The following is an 18562-nucleotide window of genomic DNA, read 5'->3' on the forward strand; positions in this document are numbered from 1 at the left end:
TCGATGATGGGAACGGTGCTCTAGGGAACGTCGTAGACACACCCCTTTTTCTGCAATTGTATTGCATGACCGTGTAGGGTTTTGTTTTTTGTACGATGATCTCGGTCTCGGATCGAGCAGAGAGTTTAATATATTGTAAGATCTCCTAGGAAAAAGTGGGACCGGGCGAGCGGGACTCGAACCTGCGATCTCGATATTCGTCGACTGGCTTAATCGAGTGCTCTGAGAGGGTGTCATAGCCTAAATTGCGATATTTTTAAACGAATTTTGCATTCTTCCTTACTTGAAACTACGAGGCTAGCCTTGTGTACACATTCTTATTTATGTTTTAGCAAAATTCAATTTTTATATAAAAGGGACACAGTATTTTCATTTAAACGAAGAACTATACTAATTATGTAATTAGACTAAATATAGCGTAAATGGCTAGAACACCCCCTAATCCACCGCGGCCACGGAACCCTCCGACTTTTCCCAATCTGGAACGTTCTCAAAGGTCTGGGGGTCCTGATCCCACGGTATACACATTTTTCTATATATAAATAGTAAATATATATATATATATATAAATATAAATATTTGTATTATATCACGCGCATGATGATTGGTTTCTAGTGTCGTTGTAATTTAATGAACGTTATTTAATTCTGTTTCCTATTTCTCTATCACTTTGTTTCTCACAGTATTCTTTTCTTCTTTTTTTTTAAACGAACCGTGAACCACGTTGTGTGCACGAAAGGAATGAAAATAACGAAAAAAATAGAACATACGACGAGCATACTCGTCGGTGAACAGGTTCTCGAGTGCGTATTCCACTGTTAGGAAATTATCCGATCGCTGATGAGTCGATCAATGTATTTAGAAACGGACTCACTTGCCAAGCATTTAATTACACCTATTCCTCTGTAACCGATACCTGATCGCGATCCACCGATCCTGGATCCGATCGAGATCACGTAGGCCACGATGACCTTCCTCCGATTTGTATTTTCATAGACAGAGTAGCATCCACTTCCACGATGTTGTTTGTCTCTGCACTGGAGCACAGAGGTCCGAAATAAACGAACTTTTCAACGAAACCACTCGTTCATTCGTTCATTATCACCCTACAGTCTTTGTTATCTGTTGCAGTCGGTGTTGAGAGGCTGAGGAAGATGCTGGCGAAGGTAATGTGGCCTTTAGAGGTCCAGGACATTTGGTATTGCTGTTGCGGACATAGACAGAATTTTTCATGATTTTTACATTGTTTCTTTTGATTCGTGTTTTACAAGATCTTGTCGTTAACCGAACACTTTTTCCGTGTTCTGAGCGATTGTTCCTTTTAGCTAGTTAAGCGTTTGGTCTACTGGTTTTGAACATTAGAAGCAGCGTTTTGTCAATCAAACATTGAAGACAATCAAAATTTCATTGATTTAGTCAGCTCATTTATGCTACGATTAGACTGCGAATTTTACCTGCGCATTTTCAAAAAATCCAATTATACGTTTCCAATCCAATTATCCATTGTTCTCTTTCATATTTCGTAAAAGGATGCATTAAGTCCTCGAAATCCTCATAGTGTAACTTTCCAATAAATTTCAATTACTAAAAGTCGCTCGAAAAATATAACTTTCAACAAAACTCGCGGTTTAATCGTAACAGATGAGGCAGGCTGTGCAAATACGATCTATAATTGAAAATTTAGGACATAAAATTGTTCGGACAACATCTATTCTGCTGATCTTAGCACAAAGGGGAGGAGAACGACTGAAAATTGACAGTGAAGTTTCGTTCAACTCTTCTTTATTACCCCGAATAAAGACGACTTGTGTTCGTTCGAGAGAAACGCTGTTTCTCGTCCCCTAAATAGTGTACATCGATTAGAGAATTCGTAGAGTGCATTACGGGTAGAATAAAGAATCTACAGAGACAATCCCCCAGAGAAAACTGTTGAGTAGTTTTATAATAACACATGACACCGGAAGCTCGGAATCGGCGACAATTTATATTATGTATCTCGAAACGACGCTCGTAGAAAATAGGCTAAGAGGATCACATCCACGTTGAAACATTTTTGTCACCTCCGTCTTAGCAACTCGACGGATCGAAAGCAAGACCACCGTGTCCATTTTCGTTTCTTTGTATTTTACAGAATAATATCCACCGAGAGTTTAGTACCAAGTCACGGATTTTGGTCTCGAGCCCGTCGCTACCCGCGTCGGTAGCCACGTTTTAAGTACACTTTAATCGGTTACGTATACATATTATATATAATATATATATAATCACATATTATTTATAATGCAGATGCCGCGAGAACCATCACAAAATTCGATTTTCCATACACCCGAAACGGATCCATCGACTGTACATTATTGCGATCGAGCTGAAACGGCGTTCGAATCGCGCTCTCCGCTATATTGCGAAATGGCCGCGAGAATCTCGACCACCATGTGTAAATGTACAAAAGATTGAATTAGAAAAGAAACTCGACGAAAACCAGCGTAGTCGGAATCTTATTGTACAACAAATAAAAACAGATAGAAAATAAGAGTGCTTTAGCCGACGATGACAGACTTTAGAAGACACCCGAAAACTTCTCAAGTCGTCGTCGTGACAAACGACGGAATTATGATAATAATAATCGGTAACAACGGAACATTTATCACCTGGCTTTTAGTTCTTAATTCGTACCATTATCTGTTAGGTCGATGCCGGCCTGTCGCTTATGTTTAAAGCGCACTTTTACTACTCTTTCTCTTCCTCACTGATTTTAGATTTTCTAATCTAGCTGTGAGAGTTTCTTCTGTGTTCAAGTAAAAAGAAGAATAAGAACTTCATAATTGTTGATTTTCTTCAATTTTACATTGCGTAGGTATTTGTAGCTCATGAACCTTTCAACTAAAATTGGACAATTCGAGACGCGTTCGGAAGAGGAAGAGCACAACTTCAGACTGATACAAAAAGGCATACACAAGAAAAGTTTACTTTCAAGAGAAAATCGCATTGAAATCATAAGCGACTCGTGCATCGACCCAACAATTTGTCATCTCTGCCGAACCATGATTCGCAAGGGAAACACAGTTGGGAAGAGTCGAAGTGTCTGAAGCAGCGTTGAAGTGATCGTACAGGATTTAGATTTAGACAATCAGAACAATCATCTCCGGAAGCTGATAGACATAATCCTAATATTCGGTCGCGCCTCAGAGTTTACCATCGAAAACCACCGCGCTAGCAAGGTCTACGATAGTAATCAGCGCTAGGACAACTAGGATAAGCCCCTGTCAAGCATTTCGAAGCCTCAGGACACTGGAGTCCCAATTCAACGGAGAAAATCGCTTTCGACGTCTTTCCTTGAGTGTCCTTCTTCCTATAGGACTGTCGATAGATGGTCAGCCAGTTGTCCGTGTAATCGACGCGTTCGCTGTCCTCGAATCCTCGGTTGTCAGCACTGCTAATTGGCAAGCTGCCAGTGCGAGCTCTTCAGAATGAGCAGCAACGAGACAACGCGATCGAAACGAGACGCGATCGCGTCACGCGGTTTACGTGGACGGGACAACAGAGTGTCGAAGACATCGTTGGAGATCAAGGGTTAATGGGCCTTGTTGTAGGTGTCCTTGTTCTGGTAGCCCTGCACGTAGCCGGACTGGTCCGGCAAGTCCTTCCGGCCCGCGATTCCCTTGCCCTTTCCTGTCTGGTCGAAACGCTGTTTGTGCGAACCGGTGTATTTGCTGACGTCCGTCAGCCTGTCCACCGCGGACGCTGCCTTTCCGGCCTGGAAATTGTCAAAATGGCGGCCTACTGTAGTTGAAATATTTTTCAAATCGGTATCTTACCGCTGGAACTACCGTGCCCGTCGGATTTCCGATTTTTCCTTTTACAATTCGTGAAGTTATACTTTCTTCAGAAATTGTTTAGTATACATACTTCTTTAAATTAAAAACCCGATGAAATCTGAATAAATTCAATCCTGTTATTATTATAAAGGAATACACATCAGTCTCGTTTAGGACTCGGTAGTTCTAGTGTGTTAACAGTCTATCTACCAACAGTTACTCAAAGGGCCTTAAAAACGCGATTAATGATGACGAAATGCCAATATCAATAGACTGCGGGTCTTTATGTAAAATACATATGGAGGGTCTAAAATAGAATGGAACAGTAGGGATATAAGGTCGCAAAAGAATGGGGGAGGGAAATAATTGCATAATTATTTATTACAGACTTGCGAAGGACTTTGCTGCCCGGTGGGGACATCGTCATTGACCAGGTTAATATGGGGATCATCGAAGATTCTCTTAACGAGTGCGCGTTTGAAAAATGTTGAGCTGATTAGGCTAAAGATTGCGAGTCGTGGGCGTCGCAACTCGTCGTTCGTTTAAGATTTATTACTGTCGGCCACATGTCTTTGTAAGGTTAAATCGCGATGACATCGTAAATCGTCAGTGTCGACAGCAAGACAGACAAGGCCGTGAAAGGTAATAGGCGCGCTACCTTTGCCTAGATTAATTTATAAAATCGCTAGCTGGCTTATGGATATCGATTAACGTTTACATAATGCTCGTCTACGACGTACGTACATACTTTGCAACATTGAAGTCGAGAAAGGATTTGTCAAATTGATATTCAATTTTAAATACTCACTGCAGTGCTGCTTGTCACTCCGGGTGATCCGCAGGTCGCCATTTTCTTCTTCATCTCGGCTAAGTCGACCTTCTTCGCTTTGGCAAGCTCGTCCAAGAATGCTTTGTACTGTTCTATGCCCAGTTTCATCGACCTGTCAATAAACAATTAGCATAATATGTAATATAAATCCTGTTTTAGAACATACCTTGATCTGCATCCGCAATAATTTTAATTTTGATCTTTCGTTCATTAATCACTGTTATAAATGCATAACGTCCGCAGTCTAGTTATTAGTATAATAATTTCGGTCTGGCATATCATTGAAACGTATTGAACAAATTCAGTGTACAATTTTCTAGTACGATGTTGAAGTTTTATTCTGTCGGAAACACTATCGATTTGCACGAATGTCAATGGATGACCCGTTATGAGAATCCGCTGCGAATATTCCCAGCAAATAAAGGATACTTGCTTGTGCTTTTTGAAGTATATCCCCGTGTCGGTGGTGGTGATCTTCCTCCCATCGATCACCTTCGCCTGTTTCATCCACTTGTCGCTTTGGCTCAGAGTGATCAGCTTTCCATCGCTTTTTGGGTCACCGAATTTCGAGAAAGCTTTGAAGTTCCCCAAAAAGCTTCCCGGCTGAGCGGCGCCAGGACTGCTTGGCGCCGAGCTTCCTGTATCATCTTCGATCTTCAAGCTTGCTGTTTTATTTGTGACCGTCTCCTCTGCTGACTCTTTCGATTCCACCTTGGCCTCGCTCTTCTCCTCGACATGGTTATTCTCGACCTTCTCGGTCTCGGTGTCGGTTTTCTCTGCTTGCATCCTTGCTCCTGGAAATTCAAGGATCAAAACATCAGTTCTCTTCCTACATATTGGTAGAATCATACCACCATTATAATATTTTTTTGATAAAATTCCATAATAATCATTTTTACAATTAATGTTTACTGCATGTAGAATAAGTTATTGTTTTATTCTTTGTGCCAGTGGGCGTGTAATATCACTTTTGATTGGGGGTGCAGCTACAAATTGCCATTTAGCTCAAGAAAAACGTGAGGAAGAGGGAAGATATTACATATAAGCATCGTCGTAGACACGCTTCTGTTCCGTCAATAAACGTCCGAGAAGATTACTGCGATGGCTGAAGGGTAAATTAGCGCTCCCCAGCAGGTGCGGTACACTTTGTATTAATTATTGAAATTAGGTATACACAGGCTCGGATCAAGATGTTTGCGTAATTCAGTAGTCGATCAGAAGAGAGCATCGATGACCCTCGATTCCTCATTAAAGCGTCAGCGTGAATTTTCACGTAGGGATGCGCCTACGGGAATTATGTTAAATCGATAGCTCGCGTTACTTGACCCCAAAACGTCATCGAGGTGTCAAACGCTAATAGCGTGAACGGTGCTACTACACGATTCACATTGTAATAAATCGTAGGCTTACACTTGACCGTGACACGCGATCTACCCTGTGTGCACTGTCCGTCTTAAAAGACGTTGAAGCGTTTACAGAACCTCTTAAAAATACTACTAGAGTAATTAAAAGTCGATGAAAGATAATTGCTAGAGTCCCCCTTGGCGATTCGAGCGATCACCACGAATTTTTTGCTGAAAAAAATTAACAAAATTTTCATTCGTACAAGCATCTTACTCGAAAATAAACGAAGGATTTTTGAAAAGGACCTTAAAAAAATTTTACTTTTCAGAAATCGTACTTTACGCTACCATTCCTTAAACAATTAATTTGTTCAGTCTTCGTTCATCTACTAGATAAAATCATATATAAATAGAGTATTTACGAGTTTTTGCATCATGAACTGAATCAAAAATTGAAATAGAAAATGACGTGATCATGCTTGTGTCTCTCTGATCATTCGTGGATCGTTTCCGGGTCTCTAACATCGAATGCACAGGGAGTAATCAGCCGCTATAAATCTGATTCACTGACAAGATTGCGGGTGTTATCTTTCGCATAACAATACCAGCCGCGGGAACTAGTGCAGCGATGCACTTCGAAATGATTATACTCTATCTGTCAGACCATGGTAACTCGCAGATAACTTCTTCGTACCGGAAACATAGTGTCAACGGTACGGAAAGAACGAAATTTATCATGTTCACTGTCCAAACATGTAATTTCAAGCTTTTATTCCGTGCTACATCAAAGAAGCCTCGAAATCCTTTACATAATAATAATCTGAAACGAAATCGTTTGCTGACTGTTATTACTACTGAAAACTCCATGAAGATAAATTGGCCTTGAAACTTTTAAGTGCTGGAGATAATTTCCTTCAAGACCTACGCAATGTCCGATACCGGTTAAAAATACTTACAGCAAATGCTAACTATCCATGACTCGGAGACGTGTATGCTAAATCAACAACTCCAAGTGACTAAGTGACTACATATAATTTACCAAAGGCAAGAACTGAGAAGTGTTTACTTTAGCCATTTCGAAAAATGTTGATTTGCATCTAGGGAAAGTTTACCGCGCGATCCTCTCGAAAATCGGCAAGATTAAACTTCAAGCCTTAAGTAGGTCGTTTTATTGTATTAGCGAATGAATCAGTAAAAAAGTAGAAAGCAGCTGTAGATAAATATAATTTTTTAGGACTCCTTGATGTTGGACTTTGTTCAGGGGATTTCGACGGCACTGGATCCGATTTTACATGTCACACACCGTGGTATAGACTATAGACACTAGCTACGTTATTTCATGACTATAAATAGAGATTACGGCGACCACGAGTTAGCGCAATTATCAGGAACAGGAAGCGGGGGGCCTGATTAAGTAATACCGATCAGGTGTCGACGTGCTTTAATGCACGCTGAGAACCTTCGGCTTAGAGACGATCAGTGTTCCGCGCCACTGACCCCGTTTCTGAAGTTTGTCTTATTGTTAGGTAATAAACAAATGTCGTCCATGTAAACAACAAATACAGAAGCGGCTTTGTCTGTTACTATATGATTTGTTGTTGTCGATAAACACAAGCTCAGGAAAATGCTATGCAGCGTCTTTAAGAAAACCACTTCTTGCACAAGGAATTTTAGAAGATTCCGCTGCAGAAAAATTACTAAACTGTACAACATAAGCACTATTTTAAATCAGGTGCTCGCTTTAAACGAAAATCCATTAATTTTTTCTGAAAAAATGTCTCAAAATCAAAGTGAAATAATTACAACTATTATTTCATTAAATGAGTCCAAAATGTCGGAAATGAACGACTGAAACATGCACAACACACACTGTCAAATAGGGTACTTTTTAAAGAAGAAAGTGGGTGAATCTTTTCCAAAAAAATGTTCTTTTCAGATTGGAAACTAAACACAACTGGGGCTGGAACTGAAGCAACCTTGGTAGCAATACTATACACATAGTCACAATGTTGCAAAACACTCGAAAATCTCCAGGCTACTGTTAACTCACCGAACAGAAGGTCAGAAAGAGAGAGGGAGAGAGAGCAAGTTCCTTCGCGAAAGTGGTAAATCCGAATCGCGTTTGATGGATTAATAATAATGCGAAACGGAATTCGCGAGCGAACCTCGGACGGCTTTCAGCAGATCGAACGTAATCGGTCGGTGGAAGCAGGAAACTGGCTGGCTTTGTATACAACTCTCGGAAAGCTGTTGAACGCTTGTGTTTCGGGACGGAATCTGTGCCGCAAGGCGCATGTGTTCTATCGATCCACGCAGTCACCCTCTCTCAATATATCTTCAGAGCTGCGTTTCACCCCTCGCTGCAGCCGAAATGAGAGCGATAGGGGGTCCTTGCTAACTACCCGCTCGCCTAGACGTCCAACAATTCAAATAAAATCGCCGCCATCGTACCGACCCCTTCGTGTCCATTTGCTCGGGGAACTCGGGACTCGGAACGCTCGATTATCGCTTGACTTTAATCAGCATCCCTTCAGAAACACTTTTCGGGCAAGTCCATTCTTCAATGAAATGCTCCTGCAGTGGCCTTTACCAGTTCTCTAAATCCTGAGTGATTTTTTTAAACAATTTCTTGCAACCAGTGCCTTGCAATCAACATTATTTTTATCTCGCCTAAAAATCCGTTCTCTAATCCCGAGTGATTTTTTACAACAATTTCTTGCAACCAGTGCTTTGCAATTAACATTACTTTTGTCTCGCCTAAAAATCCGCAGTCTAATCATAATAAATTCGATGAAGGGCTTGAAAATATTGCCTTTAAAGTGCACGAACTTGCGAACTATGAGTTTGCGTTGTCGTATGAGTGAGCTGAAATATGAGGTTCTCGGCCAGACAAGATTCGCGTGCGACTGCGTTGTTATGTCTGATAATAGACCACCATTTGAACAACGTCGAACATGCTTATCAGCAGCCAGTGAACGTTGCTTTACGAATGCTATTCATAGTGAAGGCTGGAAGAGTTTCTGGGCTCGCGACACTCGTTATCGTCAGCTCCGTTCAGTTTTATTTGGACATTACGTCAACGGCGTTACGACGCGCATCGAAATAGACGAATTTCGTCACGAACAGTCCGCGGAACCTCGCAAATGAATGAAACGAATGAAAACAGTGGCAAAGATCGTAACACCGCAACATTGACAATGATGGGCGCCCGATAGTGCGCACGTAAAAGTCGGAGACACGCCTCTGAAACTGATAACCCGGAGATATCGGAACGAAATTTAGATGTTCGACTACCTATCTCGAAAAATGGTATCGCGTAAACAGTGTTTACGATTGTTCCTTTACAATTGCGTTGCGATTTATTTATTCAAAATGAATCATCAGTAAAACACAAATCTGACGCTTGTAGTATCTCTCATAAAAATGCAATTTTCCAAAGAAACCAATTTGTGCAAGAACTAATCAATCTTTTCTATGAATATGCCATTATTAGAAAGAAATGAGCTTTTAGTAGAAAGAGCGTTGACTGCATTTATTCGCGTTACGATGCGATATTTTGTAATAACGTGTGGGAATTGATTGATTGTCAGAATCGAGGTTTATAATGATAAAATAGTTTTTAAAGAAGCGTACTCATGCTCTTGAGATTCCGAGATCTTAGTTACCCTAGTTCAACCCTCGTTGTACCTTGTTAGGTTCGTGTGACTCGAACATACAGCTTGAAAAATGTATGCAGACTGCTGAAAATGGAAATTGATTGATCTAGACAGCAGAAGCTTTGGAAACGAGTCCGCGCACTTTAGCAAGAGTGTCAGTGCGAATTCGCGTTAGTGTTACTGCATAGAACGTTACGAAAGTTTTCGCAACCTGTCGTCGCCTCTGCGAATAATTGAATCGTTTATGCAGGGAAGCAGCGTTATCGGGTCGCATGGTGATTAGCGATAAATGTTGCATACGACGAGCAGGCCGTAGCAACTTGTATAGCGATTATTCACCTGTCAGTTCAACTGTCTGGCCGAGATAATCACTTGGCGCTTCACGATATTTCCACGCACCCGTGTATCGATCTTTCGGTTCGTTACACCAAAACGCGACTTTCCGATGGATTTCGGGGTGCGTGCGACACCGATGTTCCAGCCCGGATGAGACTGAGAACGAAACTGAGCTTCCTCAGCTACCAACGCAACGCCGCCATCATCCCCACCTTCGCTGGCTACACCTTCGACTCTGTCATAGCTATCACCTACTTTCTTCACCCACGTGGGGAAAATCATTATTTTTCTCTCGCCACTACAGCTTTATTCGATACGTCGCCGCTGATAAAAGAGCTTCGAGAAATAATTGGAACACGCGAAAATGTACTTGCTTTTGCCAGCTAAAAGACTTCGGCGTTTCAGCAGTTTCCTTTCTTGGTCAACAAAATATGTACATCCAAATGTTCGTTCCATCAAGCATTTTGAACGAATACGAGCCTTCGCAGAATACTGACTTTGAAACATGATCACCTCTATGTTTAAAATTATTATTGCAGAAAAAAGACTACAGGAAATTTCTTAAAAATTGTGGACAACAATGATGGAATATTAATGGTACATAGCAGACTCTTATTTTATGATGTTACTTCACGAAAATTAGACTAAGGCGACTATTTCTTTGGTTCTATACAAAAATATTATTGATTTATTTCTATTTGAGAAGTTTTCTGCGATGTATATTTCTTAATTTCAAGAAACACAGCAACCTCCTGTGAACAATTGTATAAATCACTGAAGATCGGTGTTTTATGCTGCTCTAACAATAGTTTAAATAATTCTGTTCTGTTGGATAAAGAAGCAAATTGAACACGTCGCGTCGCGTCGTTCAGGAGCATAATTCTCGCAGGACAAAGGCACATTCTATTTAAGATGGAGATCATAGTAGTACATGTTCTATCAATTAAAGGGCGAATTAAACGGACGTTGAGAAAGACAGGGTCTATTTAAGATGCGCAATAGGAAGCTGCAGCGATTTTACCTGCATCAATGGATGCTGGAAACGATCTTCTTGAAAATAGCCCTGTTAGAACTGGAATCGACTTCCGGAGATATCCTTGACCCCGTTCTGAAATCAGTCGTAAGGGTCTCAAGTTGACTCTCCTGTGGTTAGAAGTGGTATGACTCAACGGTGTGTCATACGAGCCCGGTGGTTTATATACCTTCGCCACTTATATCCACCCCATTTAGCTCGAAAGTAAAACTTAGTTTGTATTCGATAGTGGCTATAAGTGACGTTGAATAGAGAGTCAACCTATTCCCGATTGTCAACACCAGGGCGACTATGTATCACCTTCTTGCATAAATTACACAACGCTCCGAATAATGTGTACTATAAACATAATCAGAAATATGTACGTAGCATCGTAAATAATAAACGTGTGCCAACTGACGAACTTTACATGATAAACGAGAGTTCATAATAACCGGACAGCGAATGTTTATACAGAGACTATTCACCTAATCAACCAATTAAATATCAAATATTAGTTGTTTGATTAGAGACTATATTGCGTTGACAATGGGATATAAAGCATTAATATTTATGAACGATGGCGTAATTATCTGATAAGAAAAAAGGTGGGCGAGCAATTAACTCGATGGCACTCGTTCCGCAATTTATTAAGTGTGCGTCAATTTATTAAGAGTGCGTCAATTAAAGGCGCGCGTGAGAGTCTTTAAATAAATGTGACAGGTGCATAATGTTGAGTCGTTCACAGTTCACGTCGGCACCCGTTTCACTCGATGAAGGACTTGTTGCACGATGCATGGTATAAACGATATCGCTTGTTGCATGACAATGCGCGCAGTAGAATGAGACGTTCGCGATCAGACAATCAATGAACAACTTGATCGATCAACCTACTCGGACCCGCTGCCGACGAAACGTCCCACGTTCGGTTATTGAAAGCAATTGTTGAATATTGCGTGAGCGAATAGCTGTACATTCCGAATTTGCGTAAATATTCCATACTAAAATATAAGAGATGTTATAAATGTAAGAACAAATGAGCGATTAGTTTACTACAGGATGTGAAAAGAAATTTTTTCAAAAATTGCAATTGATTGGAATTACAGAAAAAATACTAAAAGATGCATTTTACAACCTTTTTATGTGGGCCTATATTGAAAATTTTAAAAATACGTTTTGTAGGTCTGTGTCAATTAAACATATTCTGAAAATTTCGTCAAAATCGGTCTACGTTGCAATGTGCGATGATTGATGATTGATGATGTAAAAATTGCAGATTTTTACGATTTTCGACCTATATCTAAAAATTCTTACATCTTTCAATGCCTGTCGTTTTTTCCCGTATCAACCGATTTCGATGAAACTTTCACAGATCATATAATTGACACAGACCTGCACAACGTACTTTTTAAATTTTCAATATAAGCCCACGTAAAAAAATTGTAAAATGCAACTTTTAGTATTTTTTTTAGAATTCCGATCAATTATTATTTTTGAAAAAAAATGTTTCACACCCTGTAGTAAACTACTTGCTCTGGCTTTCCAAAAAAGTTCAAATCGTATAGTACAATCGTCGATGGTACAATATTTAAAAAATTATCGTCTTTTTTAGGGCGTCCGAATATTAATTTGAGTAACTGTATGTACCTACATGGTCTGAGGTTCTCGTGGATCTAGTTCTAAGATTTATCGTTTGTCAGCGTAGAGGGCGTAAGTAATCGAGTTGTTACACAGACTATGTATATAGACTTGTTATTTACGATGTCGGTATTTCAGATCGTGAGACACGAAATCCCATAAGGTGATTGGTCTACTCCTATACCACCAACGAGATCAGCAGAGGTCAGTGTCGTACTAAATAAGTATATGCAGGTATCCTCTCTGGTAGCTATATGAAATGAAAATGATTCCAAATACATTATTGTAAACTGCCTTGTTGAAAATTATCCTTTATTTGAACAAAAGATTTTCCCGCAAATACAAATGGCGCCTCTTCTCCGGAACGTAATGTGAGGTTGATCTTGATTTATTGGAAGAGATAGTGACTGATAAACATTCCGATAAAACATGACTAATACAAACGGATTTTCAGACTCGCAAGAGTCTGCATTACTCGACGACGAAGCGTTTTCGGAGTTGCAGAGAGAAATGTAAGAAACGTTTTGTTATGATACTTTCGTGTCACGTCAATTTTTCTCAGCTTTCAAAGTGAATGCAATTCTGACTCGAAATTTTTATTCATTTTTAACGATATCTATCTAAATAATTGACGTTTATCTTATGAAAATGTAAATAATCGAATTTACAAACATATTTAGTGCTGTAATTACAGTTCTAATAATATTGAGCATGGCGTGAACGAAATCTTTAACAACTTTCTAAAAAGAACACCGTTCTTATTATACATGGTTTCTTTTTGTCATTTGATATAGCGGAAGCAATACTTTGCCATTATTAACAGGGGCTGAGATAGAAGACGATATCGAAATAAAATTCGACATTGAAGGAACATACAATGAAGTAAAATATGAGACAAACAATTTAACACAAAACTATATAGAAGAGAAACAAATGAATACCGAAGAATCTCCGGAATATTATCCGGCATCGGAAGCCTCTACTCCAGTAAGGGAAGAATTTCCTGGGTGTTACAATTTTCAATTTTCCCTAGCTAACCAGGAATCTACCAAACATCGGGTTGTAAGTATTCTCTTTAGTTTATGGACTCTTTGTAAAATAAAAGCTCAAGTTCAATATATTTCTTTTGTTTTGTTCATAGTATTCTCCGTCATTGCGCAAAGTGTTCATCAATATGGATGAAACACTTCCATTACGTTTTAAATGGGATCCACCTGATGATGGTTTATATTTGCGCACCACTATGGTGTTCAGTTTAGATCAATATGCGAGCGATCCGGTCAGAAGGTGTCATAACCATATGGCATTAAACAATACAAGCAATCGAGATTACGATCCAAGAGTAATCAAACATGTGGTTCGTTGTTTGGATCATTCGAGCATGTATGAAGAAAGAAATGAGCATTTGTCTGTATTGACTCCTCTTCATACACCTCAACCCGGGTCACAATATGTCCCAATGAATTTCAAGTTTTTATGTAAGAACAGTTGCCCATCTGGCATGAATCGCAGACCGACAGATTTAATTTTTACTTTGGAGGACCATAAAAAAACAGTGCTGGGTAGACGAATACTTTCTGTCAGAGTTTGTAGTTGTCCAAAAAGAGACAAGAAGAAAGAAGAATCAGAGATTCCAGACTCACAACCTGATGTTAAGAAAAGAAAGCTTTGTTTACCTGTTGCTAAAAAAGCAATGCCATCTTGCGATACGCACATCTTTAATGTTCAACTAAAAATAGTTGGAAAAGAGAACTATTTAGCGGTCTTAAAGTATGCATACGATACCATGGCCGGCCAGGCCGCGCGAACTAGCCAGTACGAATTCTTTAAACCATATATGGATGACATATTACGCAAAACTCCATAATTATACGAATCAAATACCATTATATCTGTGCCTTATAGATATCAAATAAGCGTGATTGTTAACTATTTGTATACTTTACAAATACATTGCATGCGTATTTTTACAATCATACTTATCGTTAATTTTAACATCAAAGTATGCATTTTATGATGCATGTTATCATACATATATCGTATTCTTAAATCTGTTGGTTATAAGACGAAACAACACAAGACCAGCGGACTACCGCTGTTGTATCTGAAGTAATCTTACAATCAGTGAAATATAATTTTATACATATATATTAGCATTGTGATAATCGCGTATCAAGTTTTTATATTGAATTGTAATCTAGTTGTTAGTTTTTTAATATAACAATTAAAAATATTTCGTTACTTTTTTACATTATACACACACATATACATATACGTTGTTACACGCCCAACTGTTCATGCGAGCCGTATTCATTCAATTGAATGCCCAATGTGCGTAATGATAATGAGTTTGGTAGCGGTGCTATATGTTGTGGTGACACGATGATGGGAATTTCGAGACTTGCTACGCTTCGTCGCATCCTTATTTCGGTACTGTTTTCTCCTTGGGCATGCAGAACCCATTCCCATGAATTTGACCCCGTCGCGCACGAGATCCAGACAGCTTCCTCTTCGTACTGTACATTGTAATTCATAGTACCGTTTCCTTATAACAACGGGTTAAATAACAATAGAAAAGAATATACCTGCAAGAAAAAAAGTTCGCCAGCATAATGTAATATGTAAACAGCGTTAATACCAAATGGAAGCGGCAACGGAATCTGTACAGGAACAGAATAGAAATGAACGTGTGGAACTTCGTGAACTCCGCTTAGGTGTTCCAACACCAAGTCAGGTGTAATAACATCTCTACAACCACTTTGCCTTCGGAAAGGGCATGCTATTTGCGTAGAAGATACAGAGTCCACAGAACCTTTCCAAATGGGTGTTGTAGGCACGCTGGATATTAAACTGGCAGTACTCGACATTCTGCTGGCAGCGCTTGATATTCTATCCGTAGCATCGGTTTGCAAAGACTCGTTGATAACATTTTTCATTGTTTCTTTCGACAATTCTCCTGTGCTCGCAGACTTTGTACGATCGCACAATCTCAATCGATCCTCGAATTTCAAACTGTTGGTCGAAGCTTTGGTCATGCTAGATACTTCTTTGGATACTATTGCTAAATTGTCCGCTGAAGCAGCTTTCTCGACTCCACCAAAGAATAATTTAGACAATAGCAAGTGACGCGCCCTCAAAATCGCGCCATTATTTTTCGATTTGCCCGGTGACACGATTTTTTTGTTGCTTTTGCCAAAGAGACGATCTTGGAGGGACCAACCTTGGTATTCTATATTATCGCATAGATCGTCCCTTATCTGAAAAGCGTCTCGAAATACCTTGTGAAGTTTGTCCGCGAGTAAGCATCTACCTTGGCCTAATCTGACTCGGCAAACTGGGCAACGAGATGTCCTTGGTCTGCATCCTACACAAATAATATGCCCGTGAACACATTGAGAGACTGGGGGCGTTGAACTCTCCAAACAAATTGGACATTCAAGAGCCTTCACCTGAACAAATATAATGATTTCATTGAAAAAGATAGAATAACGTTATGATACTTAAATGAAAAAGTTATTTGAAGAAATGCATTTACAACTCCGGATACTGCATTTGCCAATTTATTTGCTATGTCAGTTAGAGGTCCCTTTATAGCTACTCCTGCTTCTGCTTTTCCTTCTTCTTCGTTAGTATATCTCCAGACAAATAGATTTATATTTTGCTTCTGATGCTGGTGAATGAATGTTGCAACATCTTTTATTTTTAATCCTATTAAATCCTCCCCATCGATATTCACTAAACAATCACCAGCTCTGAAACGTAACAAGTAGACTCGTTTAAGTTATAATAAAATTTCTTCATTTTAATTTCATTTAGTCTTACCTAAGACCACCTGCATCCGCAAGGCTTCCGGTTTCGACGCAACTCACCCAAGGATAAGGATCCCATTTTGATTTTGTGAGATGGAATCCACAATTTTTGGCTTCCTTAACATTTTGTAGTTTCACACAAATTTTTCTCGTGATCGACGCTACGTTTGATCGACATCTTTCATCTAATAAAGGTGTCATGAATATTTTAACACCTGCTGCATCGGTCAACAATTCTGGACTAGGCGTAATAGACATATTTGTTTCAAAATCGTTTTTATTTCAAGAGTATTTTTTCACTTAATTTTAGATAACATTTCGAATAATCGTCGAGATTACATGTAATGTTAACTTAGAACACAAAACACCATTCTTTGAAAACAAAACAGAAATGTTTTTGTGCCGTTTTGCGTATCTCTGTCTGTAATCATAATTATGCTAACGAGGACACTAACTGGAGTTCGATATTAGAAGAGTGATCTTTCCATGGACCATGCCATGTTCAAACTGATCAAGTCTGGTCTTTGAGTAAAGTAAAAGTCGAGCTACTATTGCTTGCTCACCTTCACCTAATTCCACGACCTTGACACTTATCGTGAGATGAGAAACTGCAGCTTCTGTCATTTCTCTTACATTTTAAAGATATTAACTCTATGTTAAAGAAACTAATTTTTCAGTGAACGATACAAATGTATTTCACGGTTCCATGCTTATATTTTAATAACAAATTTTTCTTGGCAGCAATGACCAGTGAATGCATATAGACATATGTTCGTTTGTCTTCATTAGTACACCTACTTACATGGAATAATTACAAGTACCCATTCGAGTTACATTAAATTCCAAAAAGTGGAATTATACCAGTTTCTATATTTATTGCAAATTCGCTCTTTGCATTAATGTGAAGGCTATGAATTCTCATATGTTTAAAGTATAAAGATTCTTAGAGAACTTCAATACAGTAAATGTACATATTATGCTTAAGTCTTAGAAACAACATGATAAGTATTTCTCTTTATCTACTATTTGGTAAAAAGGCAAACTCTCCCACAACTTCGACTTGGAAGAACATATAGTTGGATTGTCAATATAAGAAGTTTAAAATATATTATGCTGAAAATAATTGAAATGCATCTGATACGTATAGATAAAATGTTGCTAGGAGTCTTTGTTCGATGATAATAACATTCTCAGTAGAAGCTACTGATATAATATATTCAAGCATTGACTCAATGTGTGTAACGTGGTATGCGCTGTGGCTTTAAGAACTAGTAAGTCAGGGTCCAGGTTTAAGCTCGAATTCTCAATAGTTTGCGCCAACGCGTGATTATGTTTCTCTACTTTGCTCAATTGTTCCTGACAATTAGCGAAAGCATCTAAAACTTCTAACTTAGCCACTGGATTCCTATTGGTATTGGTCGAGTGTTCTCTGGGAGGCAGGGGAGGATGACTGCTGGCTATCGCTCTGGTATACATTTCTGTGACAGCCCGTAATTTGTCTACCCACTCTTGACGAGCACGGGCATCGGTGGCTCTCAATTTGATCATGTCACCTAAATTCATTATAGAAATATTTATACGGCAAGAATGTAAAATAAAAAAAATATACATAATTTATTAACAATATCGAAGCAGTAATTATTGACAGGGGAGATACGGACCTTTCATACGCGCAATACCGTTTTAATAAACAATGATATATAATACAAATTAATATATTAATTATCATACCTGTGGCGGAATTGACAGTGAATGTGTTGGAATCTTCGTCACTCGGTGCAATCACTGCACCTGCTAAGTATATTGAGCATCTTGGTCGTTGATTCTTTTCCGATTCACTAAGAAAATAATGCAATTCACCAGTTTCGGGGCTAAGGATAAACCAACGGTACTGCCAGCCTTTCATCGCATTAGTATATTTATGTAATAAACCCTCGTAAGGGTGCCTTATTTGAACGTTCATCATTTATTGTTTCTATTGTTTGGAAGCCTCGTAGTGTTTAAATTAGACAGTTGCGTATAACAGTCTGTCACATCCAAACTGTCATATCAAGAAAGGTTAGTCAGGTATCTTTAAGTTAGGTTAGAATGAAATGTAAATAATGTGCGGCGATATAATGGGAA

The 18562-nt window shown here is 39.1% G+C and overlaps 4 protein-coding genes across 6 annotated transcripts; 1 reads left to right on the forward strand and 3 right to left on the reverse strand.

Annotated features, from left to right (window-relative positions):
• Positions 1 to 635: 635 nt before the first annotated feature.
• Ringer (tubulin polymerization-promoting protein ringmaker) lies at positions 636 to 10158 on the reverse strand. Of its 3 annotated transcripts, none has more exons than XM_076439659.1 (4): positions 9983 to 10158; positions 5078 to 5438; positions 4624 to 4756; positions 636 to 3754 (listed from the first exon to the last, which is right to left on the reverse strand). In XM_076439659.1, exons 2-4 carry the CDS (start codon positions 5428 to 5430, stop codon positions 3572 to 3574), a joined length of 669 nt encoding a protein of 222 aa, XP_076295774.1. In that variant the 5' UTR covers positions 5431 to 5438; positions 9983 to 10158; the 3' UTR covers positions 636 to 3571. The 3 variants fall into 3 exon arrangements, with proteins under 3 accessions (XP_076295774.1, XP_076295773.1, XP_076295776.1); XM_076439658.1 differs by lacking the exon at positions 9983 to 10158 and adding an exon at positions 8153 to 8591; XM_076439661.1 differs by lacking the exon at positions 9983 to 10158 and adding an exon at positions 8038 to 8178.
• A 2798-nt stretch (positions 10159 to 12956) lies between these two features.
• Positions 12957 to 14862, forward strand: P53 (p53). Its single transcript, XM_076439743.1, has 3 exons — positions 12957 to 13141; positions 13424 to 13691; positions 13771 to 14862. The coding sequence occupies exons 1-3, from the start codon at positions 13059 to 13061 to the stop codon at positions 14494 to 14496; spliced, it is 1077 nt and encodes a 358-aa protein (XP_076295858.1). The 5' UTR covers positions 12957 to 13058; the 3' UTR covers positions 14497 to 14862.
• LOC143216568 (uncharacterized) lies at positions 14850 to 16701 on the reverse strand. The gene is made up of 4 exons (XM_076439739.1): positions 16452 to 16701; positions 16165 to 16381; positions 15215 to 16078; positions 14850 to 15145 (listed from the first exon to the last, which is right to left on the reverse strand). Exons 1-4 carry the CDS (start codon positions 16694 to 16696, stop codon positions 14909 to 14911), a joined length of 1563 nt encoding a protein of 520 aa, XP_076295854.1. The 5' UTR covers positions 16697 to 16701; the 3' UTR covers positions 14850 to 14908.
• Positions 16702 to 16741: 40 nt separating this feature from the next.
• Positions 16742 to 18549, reverse strand: LOC143216572 (oxysterol-binding protein-related protein 11). The gene is made up of 2 exons (XM_076439745.1): positions 18170 to 18549; positions 16742 to 17991 (listed from the first exon to the last, which is right to left on the reverse strand). The coding sequence occupies exons 1-2, from the start codon at positions 18402 to 18404 to the stop codon at positions 17639 to 17641; spliced, it is 588 nt and encodes a 195-aa protein (XP_076295860.1). The 5' UTR covers positions 18405 to 18549; the 3' UTR covers positions 16742 to 17638.
• Positions 18550 to 18562: the final 13 nt, after the last annotated feature.

This window comes from Lasioglossum baleicum, chromosome 15 (assembly GCF_051020765.1).
Source record: "Lasioglossum baleicum chromosome 15, iyLasBale1, whole genome shotgun sequence".
Lineage (NCBI taxonomy): Eukaryota > Metazoa > Arthropoda > Insecta > Hymenoptera > Halictidae > Lasioglossum > Lasioglossum baleicum.